Source organism: Mustela putorius, unplaced genomic scaffold (assembly GCF_011764305.1).
Source record: "Mustela putorius furo isolate JIRA1106 unplaced genomic scaffold, ASM1176430v1.1 tig00000040_pilon_pilon_pilon, whole genome shotgun sequence".
In the NCBI taxonomy this organism is placed as follows: domain Eukaryota; kingdom Metazoa; phylum Chordata; class Mammalia; order Carnivora; family Mustelidae; genus Mustela; species Mustela putorius.
This window is the reverse complement of record NW_025421261.1, coordinates 954,226-971,609: the sequence shown is the minus strand read 5'-3', so window position 1 is coordinate 971,609 and position 17,384 is coordinate 954,226. Positions and strand designations below refer to the sequence as shown.

General features: G+C 45.2%; 1 protein-coding gene across 1 annotated transcript in view; it reads left to right on the top strand.

Moving 5' to 3' along the window:
• The window catches only part of LOC123391660 (translation initiation factor IF-2-like), a 44,176-nt gene extending 31,803 nt beyond the window's left edge, over positions 1-12,373 (top strand). Inside the window, exons 3-5 of the mRNA XM_045078899.1 lie at positions 368-478; positions 5,389-6,515; positions 9,748-12,373. Coding sequence (XP_044934834.1) covers positions 368-478; positions 5,389-6,515; positions 9,748-9,827 — 1,318 coding nt within the window. The 3' untranslated portion in view covers positions 9,828-12,373. The remainder of the gene's footprint in view (positions 1-367; positions 479-5,388; positions 6,516-9,747) is intronic.
• The last annotated feature ends 5,011 nt before the right edge of the window (positions 12,374-17,384 follow it).

Genomic DNA, 17,384 nt, shown 5'->3' with positions numbered 1-17,384 from the left:
ACATTTGAGGCTTCCAATAAATGACAGTTACTCCTCATCCAAGATCAAAACCCAGGAGATAAAGAGTGGAGCAGACAGCCATGGAAGTGTCAGCTTTGTTATGGTTAAATTACTGTAGAACGTGGCCTGGGGGGCACGGCAGTAGGCCTGGCTACCACCAAAGCCCAGGGTAGCACTCAACGGCCCCAGTCATGGAGAATACCTGACGGCCTCAGAAGGTCCACCTCCGTAAAACTTCCAGCGCGGAATGGAAGGGCAGAGGAGTGGGTTGTGTTGAGGTCTGAGTCCCAGCTGAAGGGACCATATGACCTGACTGAGTGACACCTGTTCACTCCTGCAAACCTCCCCATCTGCCTGTGTTCAATAGTGGCGTTTCTCTAAAGCCTGCCCTTTACCTGCACATGAGAGTTGGAGAGAGCAAGCTGGCCCATCATACCCAGACACCTCCGAGGAGTGGACTGGGGCCAAGAGGTCAGAGGTATAGAGGAAGCTCTTCTCCCAGTTGGGGGTGGAAAACGGGGAGTAAGTAGTTTCTACCATCGTCCCCGCAGAAACCACTGTTAACAAGGTGAAATTGTTGGAGCTTATCCTTCTAGACTACTTTTTGCAGATGGATATAAACGACCATTTTTTTGTACAAAAACGGAACATCATGTGAACTATTTGGTAACCTCTTTTTTTTTGCTTAACGATGTACTGCAGGCATTTTTCAAATAGATACATATAGATCCAGCTTACTCTTTTTAAAAAATGTTTTAAATTTTTTATAAACATATAATGTATTATTAGCCCCAGGGGTACAGGTCTGTGAATCGCCAGGTTTACACACTTCACAGCACTCACTATAGCACATGCCTTCCCCAATGTCCATAACCCAACCACCCTCTCCTTACTCTCCAGCCCCCAGCAACCCTCAGTTTGTTTTGTGAGATTAAGAGTCACTCATGGTTTGTCTCCCTCCCGATCCCATCTTGTTTCATTTATTCTTTTCCTACCCCCTAAACCCCTGACTTACCTCTCAACTTCCTCATATCAGTGAGATCATATGACAGCAACTCACTCTTTTTTAAGAATACTTACTTAGAATTTCAGCAAATGAACAGTTTTCCCACTGGCTGTCATTTCAATTCTTCCTAATTTTTTTTATTATTATTGTAAAGAACAGCTCTAGGAAGATCGATGTGAGTACAGGACGCAGACTTGAATCGTGCCATTTCAGGTGCGGTGCGCTGCCTGGCATGGAATGTGTTTATGGTGGATGATGACTTGGCAGGTATCATTTAAAAACGACGGGCTGCAAACAAGCCGTGAGAGCCCATGACCGTTGTGAGCTGCCCCAGTAGCAGAACTCTGGCAAGTGAAGGAATTGGGTATTATTGGTCGTAAAAGCCCTTCCAGCCTTGACAAGCTGGGATGCCCCACACGCATCTGCTCAAGTTGCTGGAAAGGGCACCCTTCGTTCATTAATAGACCTTCTCACCACCACATCTGTATTCTCTTTGCTCACGAACTCAGCAAGAGATTTCCTGACCGACGTTTCCCAGAAACCAGGGAAGAAATAACAGTGGTGCATGACCTTTGAACCCCACATCTCAGCTGTTTTACTGCTTTCTAATGAATTTTCACAGTACCTCTGCAAACCAGGTCATCGAGATAAGGGAAAGGGCAGCCAAGATTTGAAAGGCCAGAGCCAACATTACCTTTTGTTTTCAAGTGGGGAAAGTGTGACCATTTATAATCGCTTCCGAGTGAATGTTTCCTCTTTTTTATTTTTTATTTTTTTTTTAAGTTAGCCCAAATGTGGAAGCTTTAAGAATATTAACTCATCAGAATCACCAGGAATTTTTTTTATAGGTCGTCAGTAAAAAGATAAAAGTCTGCTGACTCTGAAGTTATATGACTGAAGTTTGCTGTTTTTGAAAAGAAGCTTTATAATAGTTTTTTTTTTTAACTTTTTATTTGGAAAAAAAACCTTTTTATTTGGAAATAATTTCATTACAGAAAAGTTCCATGACTAGTATAAGAACACATACATACATACATACATACATATAGTTTTTTTCTGAACTTTCAAGAGTAAGTTGTATACACCCAAAGAGAAGAATATTCTCTTACACAGCCACAGTCAAGGTCACCACTGGGAATGCGTCCCTTGTGACCTCCTGAGACGCATATAGGAGGGTCGCTCAGAACTGTCCACAGAAGTGAGAGTGCACAGGAACTAATTTACCCAGGTTGTTACCCCCATCGGTTGACAGTCCCCCTGGGAGGCTCGCTGTCCTCATTGCAAGGCTGAATTTCCACTCGTGAAATCCCCTTTTGGATTCGATGTTACTAACACGAGTCGATAGAGGAATTTGTGAATTTTCTTAACAGGCAGAGGCTTTTGCTACAAAGTCGAATCAGTCAGAAAAGAACCAGTTTTGTCAAGGTGGATGCAAATATAAAAGGGAAATGCTTGTTTTCGTTCTTGCTTCAGTGATAAGAAAACGTTTAAGTCTGTTTGGAACAATTTGGATACGTGAACATACTTTTTCAACTGCAAAATTTATGAAATCTAAATTCACAAAATGTTTCTGACGAAAATTGAAGATCCAGATTGAAACGTGCTGTAAATGCAAAATATATGCTCGATTTTCAAGACCTTATATAAAAAAGAATTTACAATATCTAATTATTAATTTTACTATTGCTTTAATGCTAAAGTGGTATTTTGATGTATTGAATTAAATAAAGCATACTCTTAACTGATTTCATTAGTTTCTTTAACTCTTTTTCTTTAGCCACTAGAAAATTAAAAATCACACATCTGACTACATTATGTTTCAATTGGACAGTGCTACCTCAGAAAATTACTTATGAAAGTTAGATAACAATCAAGTAACTCAGTAAGGGACCAGGATATAAAATTAACAATGCAACATTCAAATCCCTTAAATCTCAAATCTCTTAATGTCCATGTACAAGGGAATCAAATAAAGATAAAATATTTAGGAACGGACTTTATAAAAAATGTTGAATACATATACAAAGAAAGTTATCAAACATTTCTGAAAGACAGACAAATAGAAACAACTGGAAATATGTCCTTTATTCTAGTCTCAAAATCATTAAGATATCAGTTCTGTACCCAGTTCAGAACTTTAACGTGATTCCTATAAAAACACCAAAGCATTTTTTCTGGAGCTAGACAAGTTGATAGGAAATAAAGCTCATAGGAAAAAACAAACAATACGCAAAGTAAGAGCTACTTGGGGAGGGCATAGCTACGTCAGCTATTAAAATACTCTGCAAGACCTCTAAATTAGAACCGTCTGATACCAGCACATGTATAGTCAAACAGACCCATGAAATTGAATTAGAAGTCCAGAAATAGACCCAAATGCATATGGAAATCTCAGAGATGATAATGAGGGGATCACAAATCCCTGGAGCAAAGATTAATAAATGTTATTGAGACAACTGGGCAGCCATTTGGAAAAAGATGAAATTAGATTCACTCCTCACACCTCACATAAAAATAAATGCCAAATGAATCAGAGATCAAAATATAAAACACGAAACTGTACAAGCACTGGATGAAAACAAGGGTGAATCCAACTTTAATGTCAGTGTAGAAGGAGCTTCTAACTATGACTCAAAATTCAGATGTAAAAGTAAGATTCACATTAAAAAACCTTTTTGCACGGGTGCACGGGCAGAAACATACCCTAAGCAAAGTCACAAGTCAAATGACGAATTATGAGAAAACTTCTGCAGCTTATATCAGAGATAAAGGTCTAACACTTCTAAATGGAATTTCTACAAATTGATAAAACGTTAAAAATCCTATTAAAAATAGGGAAATGTCATGAAAACTCATAAGAAAGATACAAAAATGCAGTATGTGATCCTGGGCCAGATTCTGCATAAGAGGAGGGAGAAATGCTATAAAGCACATTACCGGGGCGGACAAAACTGGAACATGCACTATAGATTGGATAAAAATGTGTGTTTATTTATTTTAAACTTCCTGAATTCGATTACTGTACTGTGGTTATTAAAACATATCTTTGTTCTTAGGAAGTACACTCTTAAGTCTTAAGGGTTAAAGTGTATGATACAAATGGCTCAGAAAAGATGTGTGTGTGTGTGTGTGTGTGTGTTTAATTCACATTAAAGGTTAAAGTTTGGGACCAGTGGTTTAGAGAAGGGATTAGCAAACTGTTTCTGTAAGGACCTAAATGAATATTTTCTGCTTTGTGGACAAGATGGTCTTGGTGGCAATGACTTAACTGTTATTGTAGCCATAAAAAAACAGCCATAAAAAACAAAAACAAACAAAAAAAACCCAAAAAACACAAATGAATGGGTGTTCTCTAATCAACTTTATTTTTTTAAAAAGCAGTGGCTGATAACCATACTTGTTGTGGTGAACATTTTGTAATATATATAAATGTTGAATCACTACGTTGTACACCTAAAACTAAGATAACATTGTCTGTCCACTATACTTCAGTTTAAAAAAGAGAGAGAGAAACAGGTGGCAGGATTTGCTCCCCTAACCCACATCAAGGTTATACTAAGTTTGGAAGAAAATAAGAAGAGATACTGGGAAAACGGTAGTTTTGCCACAAGTACTTGGCATAGCGCCTTGAATTTAAGTTCTAAGTAGTAGATACCGGTTTTTTTTTGTTTGTTTGTTTTCAGCCATAAATAAACTTTTTTTTAAAAGATTTTAGTTATTTATTTGACACAGAGAGAAAGTTTGTACATACTAGTGGGGGCAGGGCAGAGAGAGAGAGGGAGAAGCAGGTTTCCCTCTGAGCAGAGAGCCGGATGTGGGACTCGATCCCAGGACCCTGGGATCATGACCTGAGCCGAAGGCAGATGCTTGACTGGCTGAGCCACCCAGGTGCCCATAAATAAACTTTCAAAACATTGTTTTAAATATTTTATTTATTTAGGGGCGCCTGGGTGGCCCAGTCCTTAAGCGTCTGCCTTCAGCTCAGGTCATGATCCCAGGATCCTGGGATCGAGTCCCGCATCGGGCTCCCTGCTCAACGGAAAGCCTGCTTCTCCCTCTCCCACTCCCCCTGCTTATATTCCCTCTCTCGCGTCTCTGTCAAATAAATGAATGAAGTCTTAAAAAACCAGATTTTATTTATTTATTTGAGGTAGTGGGAGCATGAGCCTGCGGGAGAGGCGGAGGGAGGAGAAGCCGGGTCCCCGGGAGCACCGAGCCTGCGGCAGCTCCATCCCAGGCCCCCCGCCCCCAGCCCGGACCTGAGCCGAAGGCAGACGCTTGACCTTCCCGGGAAACCGTCCCCACGGAGGGAACCGGCCTGCCCCCGTCCCGCCGCGTCCCCGACAAAACGCGCGCCCACGAGGAGGGACCAAGGGCTGAAGTACGAGCCCGCGCGTGTCACCCGGCCTCGGGGCACCTGACACCGGACACAGCAACCTGCTCTGCTCTTGGGCGCGTGCGGCCTCCGGCTCAAGGTCAGGCTGGCTGCGGGTCGCCGGCTGCGGGTCGCCGGCTGCGGGTCGCCGGCTGCGGGTCGCTGGCTGCGGGTCGCCGGCTGCGGGTCGCTGCCCGCTGCTCCTTCCTCCGCGTGGCCAGCCCCAGAGCTCGGAGGACACTAAGCACACGGTGGTGGGTCGCGCTGTCCCTCTCTGCTGCGGAGCTGTTTCGCCCGCGGAACCCTCAGCCCGCGATGCCCCCTCGTCCCCCGGGATGTCATCCTGGACACGGTCCGCCTTGCCCCGGGCCTGGCCCCTGGCCCGTCGGCCTTGTGCCCGCAGCTGCCCCCCGGCCTTCCTGGGCGACAGGGTCCAGCGCCCGCCGCGGGATGGAGGGAATCTGGTGCTTTCCCGGGATTCCCCGTCCCTGGCCAGAGGGCGACGACCGAGGCCCCCCCCCCCCGGCCCGCCGCCCCGGCCTCCCCTCACCGCCGGCTGCGGGCAGGCTGTCCCCGTAGTGTCCCTGTGCCAGGAGGCCCCACCCCGTTCTTCTGGCTGTGGCAGCCAGTCCATACGGAAGGCTCGCGTTCTGGCAACCAAACACCAGAGCAAAGCGAACCAACTGACAGAAAACCTGCAGGACGAGTGTAGACAAGGGCCGGGCGCGCCGCATGCCCGACTCTGTGGGCCGGAAAGACGTGGCCTCCTCCGCTTCGCTCCCTCCGCTCCGTCTCCAGAAGAAACGGTCGGTCTGCAGGCTCCAGGGACGCGGCTGGTGGGGGCGAGCGACCCCGGAGCCGCGGCGGGAAACGGCCCAACGCGCGGTGCTGTCGCGGAGGGAGCGCGCGGCCGCTGCCCCCGGGCCGGACCCCCGGCCGCCCGGAGCGCGCGGGTCACGGCGGTCAGGCTGGACCCCGGCGCGGACGCGGCTGCTGCGGGCCGGACGCACCGACGCGCAGGAGGAGCTCGGGTCCCCGACGAAGGCCCCTGCAGACGCGGGCTGAGAAAGACACAAGGATCTGTCCACGCAGCCTCCTATTCGCCCGCTTCCACTGGAGGAGCCGAGCTGGACGGTGAGCGACCACATGGAGCTTACGGGTGCGCTGGGGGGTCAGGAGCGCCTTCGGGGCCGCACCGCCCTGGGCACGCCCTGGCGCAGCCTCGCCCGCGGGGGGACTTCGGGGGGCTTATTAGTGTCCCTCGGCCCTCCTGCCTCTGACCTGAGCGCCCAGCTCACAGCCGTTTCCCCGGCTGACGGGCTGAGCCTCCCGGGGCTCGGAGCGGGGCTGGGGGGTCACAAGCCTGAGGGCGCACACGTTCTGGGTGGAGGCTTGAGGCTCCCTCAGCGAAGCTCACGGATCTGCCCGGGGTTATGCGGTCAGGAAATGGTGGACATAGGGTAAGACTCATCTCCTTCCCATGTCTGTGCTTTCCACTTCTTTTGTGCAATTTTTTTCCACAACTTTTTTTTTTTGAAATTTTTCTTATTATTGATTTGCCAGAGGGAGAAAGAGAGAGAGGTCAGGGGAACAGCAGGCTGAGGGAGAGGGAGAGTCAGGCTCCCCGCTGAGCAAGGAGCCCCGTGCGGGACTTGATCCTGGGACCCCGGGGATCATGACCCCAGCAAAGGCAGCTGCTCAGCCGATGGAGTCACCCAGGATCCCTCCTTCTCTAATTTCAATACTTAAAACATTAGAGTTGTCATCTTAAGGAAAATCAAATTTTTGCCAGCTTTCCTGATATTTATTTTCTGTTTTAGTGTTGCTTTTATTTGGATTAATAGGAGGTTGGGGGTGGGCCCTAAAGTCAGGGGAAGCTTCCTGCCCTGGGGCTTCCTTGACATATGCCCACCCAGGCCCGTGTGAGTTAAAGACTTCAGTAAGATCACTAAGTGCTGGATATCTTTTTTTTTTTTTTTTTTTGTAAGACTTTTAATGTAACATCATGTAACAATATTTTGACGTATGCACCATGCACTTCCAATACAGACTGAAACTTGGTAACCTCCCAAATATCTTAAAATATAGTTAAGTATAGATCCGATTGGAACTAAGGTGCTTGCAGAGCCTAACACATCTACCTAGGTATTACCAGAGGTTCCCCAGAAACGGAAATCCTTGGGGATACGATCATGTGTTAGTATTATGTTTGCAACATTCCTTTTCTTTTTTCTCAAGCACAAATTCCTTAATTCTTTAAACCTGTCTTGATCGCATATCAAAGGTTGTACAGAACACTGTCCTTGCCCAATAGTGACTATGTCCTCGGTGTGCTGGGGACATTTGTTTGAACCGTAGAGCCTCCGCAGGCTTTTGGCCTGACCTGTCCTTCTGGTACTGACCGCCCATGCAAATATATGTGCACTGAAGTAACGTTATAGTTCACATTTTATTTCAGTGTTTATTTTTGTGACACGTTGTTAACGTTGGAACTTAATCCAAATGGGCTATCGTGTACTTTAAAAACATTTTCCAGTTTTTTGAAAGTGTTGGGCCGATTCCACGTTAAAACCTGTTAAAACCCTAGGGCCTGCCTGAGCCTACTTAGCCATAGCGACTCCATGTTGCCTAAGTAGACATTTTGTTGTTTAATAAATGCCTCAGCAGTTACTGCTATCAGTTCCAGGTAACTGTTCCTAAAACACACAGGTAGGAGACATCCAATCAGCCAAAGCCACATACGTAGAGGTCTGTGGTTGTGCCCTATATAACTAGCCTGTAAGACCAAGGGGGGTCGCGCTCTTCGGAGGCAGCCCTGGCCGGTCAGTCTGACTTCTAATGCTTTGCATAGAATAAAGCTTTAGATAACTTTCACTTTGTCTCAGCCTCGTTCCTTTGATAACAGACCCAACAGAAAGATGTTTAATTATTTTTTAAATAAATAATAGAGGCATGAGAGTCAAAAAGCAGAAAGCATGAAATAAGAGATGGTCTGAACATCTCCCTTCTAACCTGCCTTGTCTCCCGAATGCCCACTTTCTAAAAAAAAGTTCTTATTTACTTATTTATTTATCTTTTTAAAAAATTTATTTATTTATTTGACAGAGAGAGAGAGATTACAAGCAGGCAGAGCAGGAGGGGTAGGGGGTGGGGGTGGGAAGCAGGCTCCCCGCTGAGCAAAGACCCCCCCCCAATGCAGGGCTCAATCCCAGGACCCTGAGATCATGACCTGAGCCAAAGGCAGAGGCTTTAACCCACTGAGCCACCCAGGTGCCCCCCAAATGCCCATTTTTGTTCCCATCTTCTCTTGGGTTAAAATATATTCTTCCAAACTCATTTGTATTATATACAAACAAATTCTAATACAGATTCTGATCTCCCTCCCTTTTTTATACATAAAAAAGGCATAGTTAGCATACTGCAGACCCCATTCTGCACCTTTCCTTTTCTCAGTTAATGTGTCATTCCATATTAGTTCATGGACGTTCAGTATAGAAGAGAGGTTAAGCACACTCATGTTAGAGCCGCTGTACAAATGTCAGAGATAAGATGGTGTTGGTTCTTACATCATCCTCCAAATCCTCTGGAGACTGAACCAGTTATGACTTAAATTATTTGGCTAAAGCAGCAGTTCTGATCCAATCTAGATCCTCCTTTGTGCAGCCCGAGTGGTAAGAAGCTGTGAGCCGGATGTGATAAGGAAATAAGGGAGGGCAGCTCAGCTGAGCAGAAATCCAGACCGGCTGCAGAAGCAAGGGCATCTTCCGGGGTTGGATCACAAGGAGTAACTTAATTACTGTACAGGACCAGGGAGCAGACGTACATCAATTGGTCTCATTGACGTCAAAAGTGGATTAGAATTTGCCACCCCCAAATATGCCCTTTGGCGTGAGAGTATTTTGAGCTGAAGATAACTAATAAATAGCAGACCCAAAGGTCTGCCTGCCCCCTTTCTCACCGAGGCATGCATTCCCCTTTGTAAAAGTCACCTAAAATTCCCTGATACGAAGGTGTGTTCCCTCCCCTCTCCAGCACCTGGAGGAGCAAAGCCTTACCGCAGGACCCAAAACGTCAGCACCAAGATGAATCTGCATAAACAAACCTTATTAAAAGGATTCCTACCTTCTTAATTTCTTCCATATATTTACTTTCCCGCAATTTACCACCCCTAGAAACCTCAACCCCTTTTTTTATGTTGATATGTCATCATTGATCACCCAGTATTAAAATGGTTTATAAACTCATAGGCCGAAGCACTTCTTTGGGATTGGGGATGAGAGAGAGAGAGAGAGAGAGAGAAACTCATGACTGCCCACAAAATAAACCCTTCTCCTGTTAATCTGTCTTTTGTCAATTTAATTTTCAGCCCTCTCTCACATCCCAGAAGAGGATAGAGGAAAAGTTTTCCTCCCCTACAACAAGGATATCACAAAGAGTTCCCATTAAAGAAAAAAAAAAAAAAAGATGTAAAGATGCCAAATTGTCCTCTGACTCAGAATGACCATGCTCTGAGGAACACTGATGGTGGCATGCTGTATTTAAACCTACTAGCTCCAGGGGGTAAAGTTCGAATACTCATTTTGTACACAAAACACCCTGCTTTGAAATTAGAAGCTTATATTTGTTCTGTTCTTTCCCGTGTGAATAAGATATGCACATCTGATAACCTTGTTGAGCTTGTTTTCCCCATGGGTAAAGGATACTTGTTAAAAGAAATAAAATCATGGCTTTCATACAGATATAAACCGGATAGGTGCCAAATGCTTTCTTTAACTCATTAATTAATAAGGAAACCAGTCAGATGTGAAAACCAGTTCAAAGAACAGGTATGTGTTCAGGCAATCGCGAGTACTGAAGTGAATTTGCTAAAAGAGGCAAAATTGGCCTCTTCCCTTTGGTGGAACCAACCACGGGTTCACGGGGACAAAGTTCATTTGCATTTCTGTGACTGGAATTTTGTCAACACCATCAATTGTCTACAATTTACAGAGTTGTAAATCCCTCAGACACAATGAAAGGCAGACCCTGGTGAGTGAGGTCAAAAGGTGTGCTGGACAACACCTCCTGTTCCATTAAGAAGACACCTAAAACCCAATTTTTAAATCTGTCCATCTCAAAGTCTTTCACATGTGTCCTTAAAGAATGTTCTTGATCTCTCTCTCTCTCTCTCACATCCACACACACACAGAGTCACAGTAAAAGAAACAACAGGTTTTGGGAACGGTCACTTGCTAAGCCTCTGGAAGTGCTAGAGGAAGAGCACAAGGTTTGTTCTCTGCAAGAGTCCCAGAGGTTCCAACAGCGTTTATTTATGCCCCAGGTTTTAGTACCCAGGACGCCGCTCTGTTCCGTTGAGTGTGCTATTAGAGGCGAGTACAGTGGAGTGTGACCCGCAGTCGAGGCCCGACCCCTTGAGCAGGACACAGGCTTGGTTCTCATCCTGTCCCAACGTGCTCTCGCGCCCTGCATCCCAGCAGCCAACCTCGGCCGGCTGGCTAACTGCGCTGCTCCAGACCGGGCGGGCCTTGGCTGGGCTTGTACCTGCCACGCGCCCTCTCCTCCGTCACTTTTCCCTCCTCCCTACCTTCCTTTCTTCAGTGAGAAAACCGCCAACAGTTCTTTCTAAGGCCAGAAGCCTCCTCTCAGCCGGGGGTGGAGGGAAGTCCCCAGCAGAGAGAGCTACCAGTGTATGAGCATCGGCCCACACCAGCTCCAGCTCGCAAGAAAAGAAAAGAAAGAAAAGGAAAAAAAAAGTTCATCAAACATAGAGTAAGGGGCGATTTGCCCTCTAAGGGCTCACCTGCGGCTAGCAGCAAGTTCTGTTCAGAAAAATGGAAATTTTCCCATTTCAGGGAAAAATGGGATTCCTTTTCAAGAAACTAGAGGCTTGGTCTGCATTCGCTTCCTTGTTCACCAGCTCATGTGTCCAGCGACACGTACGGATGTAGGATGACAGGCTCCGTGGCCCTCACCGGGCCCAGCCAGACTCTGTGCCGGGCGGACCCCATCTTGCCATCTCCGATCGGCCGCAGCTTGCAATACTTCCACAGTTACATTTATCCATGTCCTGTCACTTTTAACATTTGTCTGTCACTTTCCGTAATATTGAAACTCCTGAACACAGGGGGTGTCTCATTAGACTTCATTTTCCACAGTCCTTAACCTAATTCTTGGCTTTTGACGGACCCACAAGCAGTGTCGAGTTTCATTCTCACCTCCAGACTGAGTTTGGAGATCGTGGATGAGAAATCTAGACCACTCTCGCACATCAGCTCCTGACCTTAAACATGCGCCACCTCAAGCCTTTCAAAGTCTCTGGGCCAGCTCTCGTGGGAGTCAGGACCGGAGGGAGGCCTCGGGTCCGCGAGACCCTGCTGGGCGAGCGCGGACTCTCTCCCGGGGAGGTGGGTCAGCGCCTGCGAGCTGGCCGTGGGGGGAGGCGAAGAGAAAAGCCCAGAGGCTCATGTTCAAGGCTTACCTCTCCCAAGTTTGCTCTCCCCTTTTCTCATCTTCCCAAGGACAAGAGGCCGCGGGTCTCCTGCCCGCTGTCCGGGGCCGGGGCTCCGTGTCGCACACAGGGCCCGTGATCGCCCAACCGCGTCTGGAGCATTCCCGACTTTCCACAGCAAAGCTCGCTCCTTCCTGTCCGCAGAGCAGCTCATGGTTTAATTCTTGAGCGAGGTTTCAACTGGCAACTGCCAATGTTGTTAGTTCATTTTGAAAAGGTGTTTCACTTCATTAAAACATCGTGAAAGGAGCATCGTGTTTAATAGAAAGAAAACGAATAATGGGCGTGTTAAGGGAGTCCCTGGCCCAGGATGAGAATGAGGACCGAAGGCAAAGAGCCTGGGAATTCTGGGTGCTCCCAACCTGAGGGTCCCCGTTCTGTGCGTGCGCCCCTAATCCGGAGCGGGGGAGCAGCTTCCTAGTCCCTATCCCCCAGGAGCTTGATAGATGTTAAGAACTCCGCCAGATTTACGGTTAACAAGAGCCCCGGGTGATTTGTCTTCCAGTTAAAGTTTTGAGAAGCTTTGTTCTTATCTGGATGCATTTGAATTGTAAAAGACTTCAAAGAAGGGCTTTCTGTCTTGCCCTGGAGGAGCTACTCACCTGGCCCCCTCCCCCATTTTGGCTGTGGACTCGGTCACTCTGTGGAATAGGAAGGGTCACTTTAAATTGAACCAACAGTTAAACTCGATCCCAGGAGCCTGGGATCATGACCTGAGCTGAAGGCAGAGGCTTTAACCCACCGAGGCACCCAGGCGCCGCCCAACAATTAAAGCACATCAACGCTCAGATGTTGAGAAGCTTCTCGGCCAAGGGGGAAAGACTATATTGTGACACTTCAGCCCAAGAAGAAGTAGGCATTACTTGTTTCGTTTTACAGATAAGGAAATCGGGGCTCAGAGAAGTTAACTAGTTTGTCCGCCATCATCCTGCCGGTGAGCCGCACGGCAGAGGTTCAAGATTTTTCCTATCGTGATGCTTTTGTGGTTGTTATTATTAGCTGTGTTCTTTTTAAACAGTACTCTACTTGTCTTTCCCTTCGTATTATATATATATATATATATATATATATTTTTCTTTTTCAGGATAAATTTATACAACAGCCTAAATTAGTGCTGTGTTTCATAAGGTTTAAATTTAGTTATTTGCAACTGCCAACCACCTGGTCTCCCTTCGAGCAATTTTCAACACAAGGTTCTCTAACTGCCAAGGGGGCGGGGAAGGAAACTGAAAGGCGGGGTGACAGAACAGGCTTCCACTCCGGAAATGACCCCCCGGAGGAGTCCGAGCCATGCCAGAAAGAGAAGGGAGATAAAAAAGCGGAGGGCTCAGAGCTGGAGACAGAGCAGAACTGTGTAAACACACGATTCTGTCGGCTGGGGCGGTTCTGCCTTTGGGGCCTCATCCTGATCCCCCCACAGTTCACGCGGAAGGGACTCAAAGTGTCGGCAGGGACCATGTCAGTGACAGGATGCGGGACACCCTCACCAGAAAGGATGTGGGGCAGTGCCCTGCGCGTGGCCGCAGTCCACCGGTTTATGACACAACATACACGCTTGTGAAATGGGAATTTTCCACGCCCCTCCCTCCTGCAACTCAGGGAGTAAAAGAGATTTTTTTAAAAAGATAGAGGTTGAGATGAGAATGTGGCAAATTGGAGCCGGCAGTTTTAAATGGCAACTCCAGGCCTAGATTGAAGATTTCCCCGAGAACTTTCATTACTTTATGATGAAATTCTAATGCGGGCTTCCCTACTTTGAAGCAGACCTGTCCTCTTCTGCACTGCGAAAGGAAAAAATAGCGTACTGCGTACTGAACTCTGCAACATTTCCGCTCATTTTAACTTAAAGAAATTTCAAAGCCGCAGAAAAGTTGAAACAGTAGTACAATGAAACATGTGTAGCCTTTAGCTAGATACAATTGTTATGATTTTGTCATATTCTCCTTCACTGAACCATAATTGCAACGCTCCAATCCTTAAACAGAACCATGTATCTCTAAGAAACAGACATTCTCTGTATAGTTACAGTAACATTATCATATCCAAGAAATAGAACATTGATATCATATATATTATATCATTGATATAACATTATATCATTGATATAACAATATATTATATCATTGATATAACATTAATATCATCTACCTTGTAGCTCATATTCAAACTTTCCCAATTGTCCCACATGTATTCTTTATAGCAGTATTTTTTCCCTTTTTTGATCTAGAGTCCAATCTTCATGCATTATATGTGGTTGTAAGCTCTCTTAAACTCCTTTTAATTTAGACTAAAACAGTCTCTTTGTTTTCCCCCTTCTTTTCTATCACATTTTCAGCATCTAGGGCATTTTCTTATAGAATTTATCACAACCTGGATTTCACTAATTTTTTTCTTCATAATTTTTTCAGATTTATGTTTATTTAAACCTATAGTCATCAAACACGATTTGGGCGGGGGTGGGGTGGGGAGACAGCTCCCAATCCTGAAGTTAAACCTTGGATTCTAAGTCTTTGACTAGACTAAGTGAAATGATCTAGAATCAATGAGGGCAAGTTACTACTTCCCATGGGCCAAATCGGACCCGCCTGATTTTGTAAATAATATTTTACTGGAATTCAGCCATCCCCATTCATTGATCTATTTTCTATGGCTGTTTGGCTGCTTTCCTGTTAAGAAGGCAGATTGAGTAGGTCTAAGAGAGACTGCGCAGCCCACAAAGCCTGAAGTGTTTACTAGTTGGCCTTTTCCAGAATAAATTTGCCAGTCTCAGGTCTAGAACGGGAAATGCAAATATGACTTTCTCCTTTGACTTTTAGTCAGGACATGCCGTCAGATAGACTGTGCAAATCCCCCTAATGATTTTAATGCCTCACTTGGGGGAGCAGAAAGAACTACATTCAGCAAGACCATTAATCTTTTGTTTTAAACGTTCTCCCCTTTGAAAACTCTTTTAACAGCCTTACATTGCCCAACTCGTATTTAACCCGCAGTCCTCAGCACAAAATCCAAGGAAAGACTCTTCATAACCTGATTCCGGGCACCATTTTCTGTGTCCTAGTGGTTCCCCTACACTCTAGTTCAAGGTTCTCCAATGTAAGGGTATAAAAAACCCAGCAACCACTCAAGGGGGAAGGTTAAGACTCAGATTATCAAGTCCTGTGTCCAAAGATGTGAATTAAGAAATTCTGGGACGAAAGGCAGTAAAATGCTATTTTTCACATCTACTCCAGGTTGAACTGGTACAGGGGGTCTGAAAAACCACATACAGAAAATCACTGGTTCAGAGACAGCAAAATATTTGCCTTTGACGTCCCGTGCCTTTCATGCCCCTTCCCGCACGTTCGCTTGGTGAACGCCCCTCTTTTCCTTCAGGGGGCTCCGCAAATGTCCTTTGGTGAAACTGCTTTAATGTTCTTCCTCCTGGTCTTCTTCACGGTCCGTTCACTCCAGCCCCATCTCATGGACAAATACATACCTATTATCACTTCTCTCATTACGTTATTTCGGTTTATCGCCTGCCAGCCTCCTGGAGCTCCTTGAGGGAGAGAAGAGACGATGCCCTGTTTGCACCCTGGCACAGTGCCGCACACAGAATTGACTTGGGGGTGAGTATGGAAATGAGTGCTTGAGTAAATAAAACGGCTATTTGAAATAGATCCCTTTTGAAGCCATTGACATAAATTTTATTACATGTTACGCAGGTTGATAACTTAATTAGGTAAGTTCTCTCCTTTATGTGTGTTACATAAAGTATATTTATTACCTGATTCCTGAAGGGATTTGGTGTTAAAAGACACCCTTAAGAGAGGAAAAAAGAGAAGCCAGACTGAGAATTTATTCCCAATTACATGTGTTTGACAAAAGACTCCCAACAAGAATGTGTTAAGAGCTGCTATAATTCAGTAAGAAAAAGACAAACCACCTAATTAAAAACAGAAGGAAAAGATTTAAACAGACACATTACAAAAGAGGATATCCAAGGGGTTAACAGGTATATTAAAGAGCACTTGACGTTCTTAGTTATCAGAGAAATGCAGATTAAAACCACAATGAGATAGCACTACATGCCTACTGGAATGACACGGAGTTGGCACGGATGTGAGGCGACTGGAACTCTCACGCATTGCTCGTGGGAGTGTAAATTGGCATAATCGTTTTAGAAATCTGTTTGGCAATGTCTTTGGACTCTAAATACACATCCACTTTATAACCAGCAATCCCACTCTTAAGGATACACCCGAGAGAAGTGAGGGCATTTGTCCTTTCAAAGACACGAGAAAGAATATTCAGAGTCACTTTATTCATAAAAACCTCAAACTGGAAAAAAGTTTGCCAACAGGGGAATGGGTAAACCACTGTGGAATGATCGTAGGATAGAATACTATACGGCAACAAAAAAGAATGAATTATAAATTCACACAACTGCACGGATGACTCTCCGTGTTGAGTGAGGGGAGCCAGAAATGAGTACAAACTGTATGATTTCATGAATGTGAGGTTCAAGAACAGATAAAACTAATGTATGATGATGAAAATCAGAATAAAGTCTACCTTTAGGGGAGGTATTGACTACGAAGGATCAAAAGAAACCGGTTTTGGGGTGCTGGAAATATTTTATATTTCCATCAGGTGAAGATGTCCTGGAGGATATACATGTACAATTTCATCAAGCTCTAAACTTCACGTTGGTGCCCTTACTGCCTTATACACGTGTTAAATGTCAGTTTAAAAGTTAAGAAAAGAGGGACACCTGGGTGGCTCAGTTGGTTAAGCATCTGTCTTTGGCTCAGGTCATGATCTTGGGGCCCTGGGATCCAGTCCCACTGAGGTCTCCTTGTTCAGTGGGGGCGGAGGGGGATCTGCTTCTCCCTCTGCCTCTGCTGCTCCCCCTGCTTGTGCTCTCTCTCTCTGACAAATTAAAACAAACAAACAAAAAAACTTAAAAAAAAAAAAGTTCAGAAAAGAACGCAGGTCAGTTTACATCACCTCTCTACTACGGACTGCCAGAGCTGCCGATGACGCGGCCGCAGGATTTTGTTAATCTTTACATTTTCCATTCCTCCCCAGCTGGGGCCGGTTCCTCATCAGAAAACAGAGATTAAATAGTACTTTGCTCGTCCAGTTGTTGTAAGAATTAAATAAATAAACACAGAACAAAGAGCTCCGGACAGTGCATGGGACACATTAAGCGATAAGAATTCGTTACTACTGTGCCACACCTGTGCTAAAATTGACACAGTACCCTAAATACACCTGGCTAATATGATATTTTCAAAACTTTGTAATTTAATGGCTGTCAACACTTAAAAAAAAAAAACCATGATTGTCTCCTACAACCTGATTTTATACACACACACACACACACACACACACACGGAATGTCCAATAGAAAAAAGTAAAAAATAACCATAATCTATTACTCCTTTATTTACTAATGTTACAGTTTCAAAAACAGCAAACAGAAACAAAAAAAGCAAGCAAGCAAAACACACTCC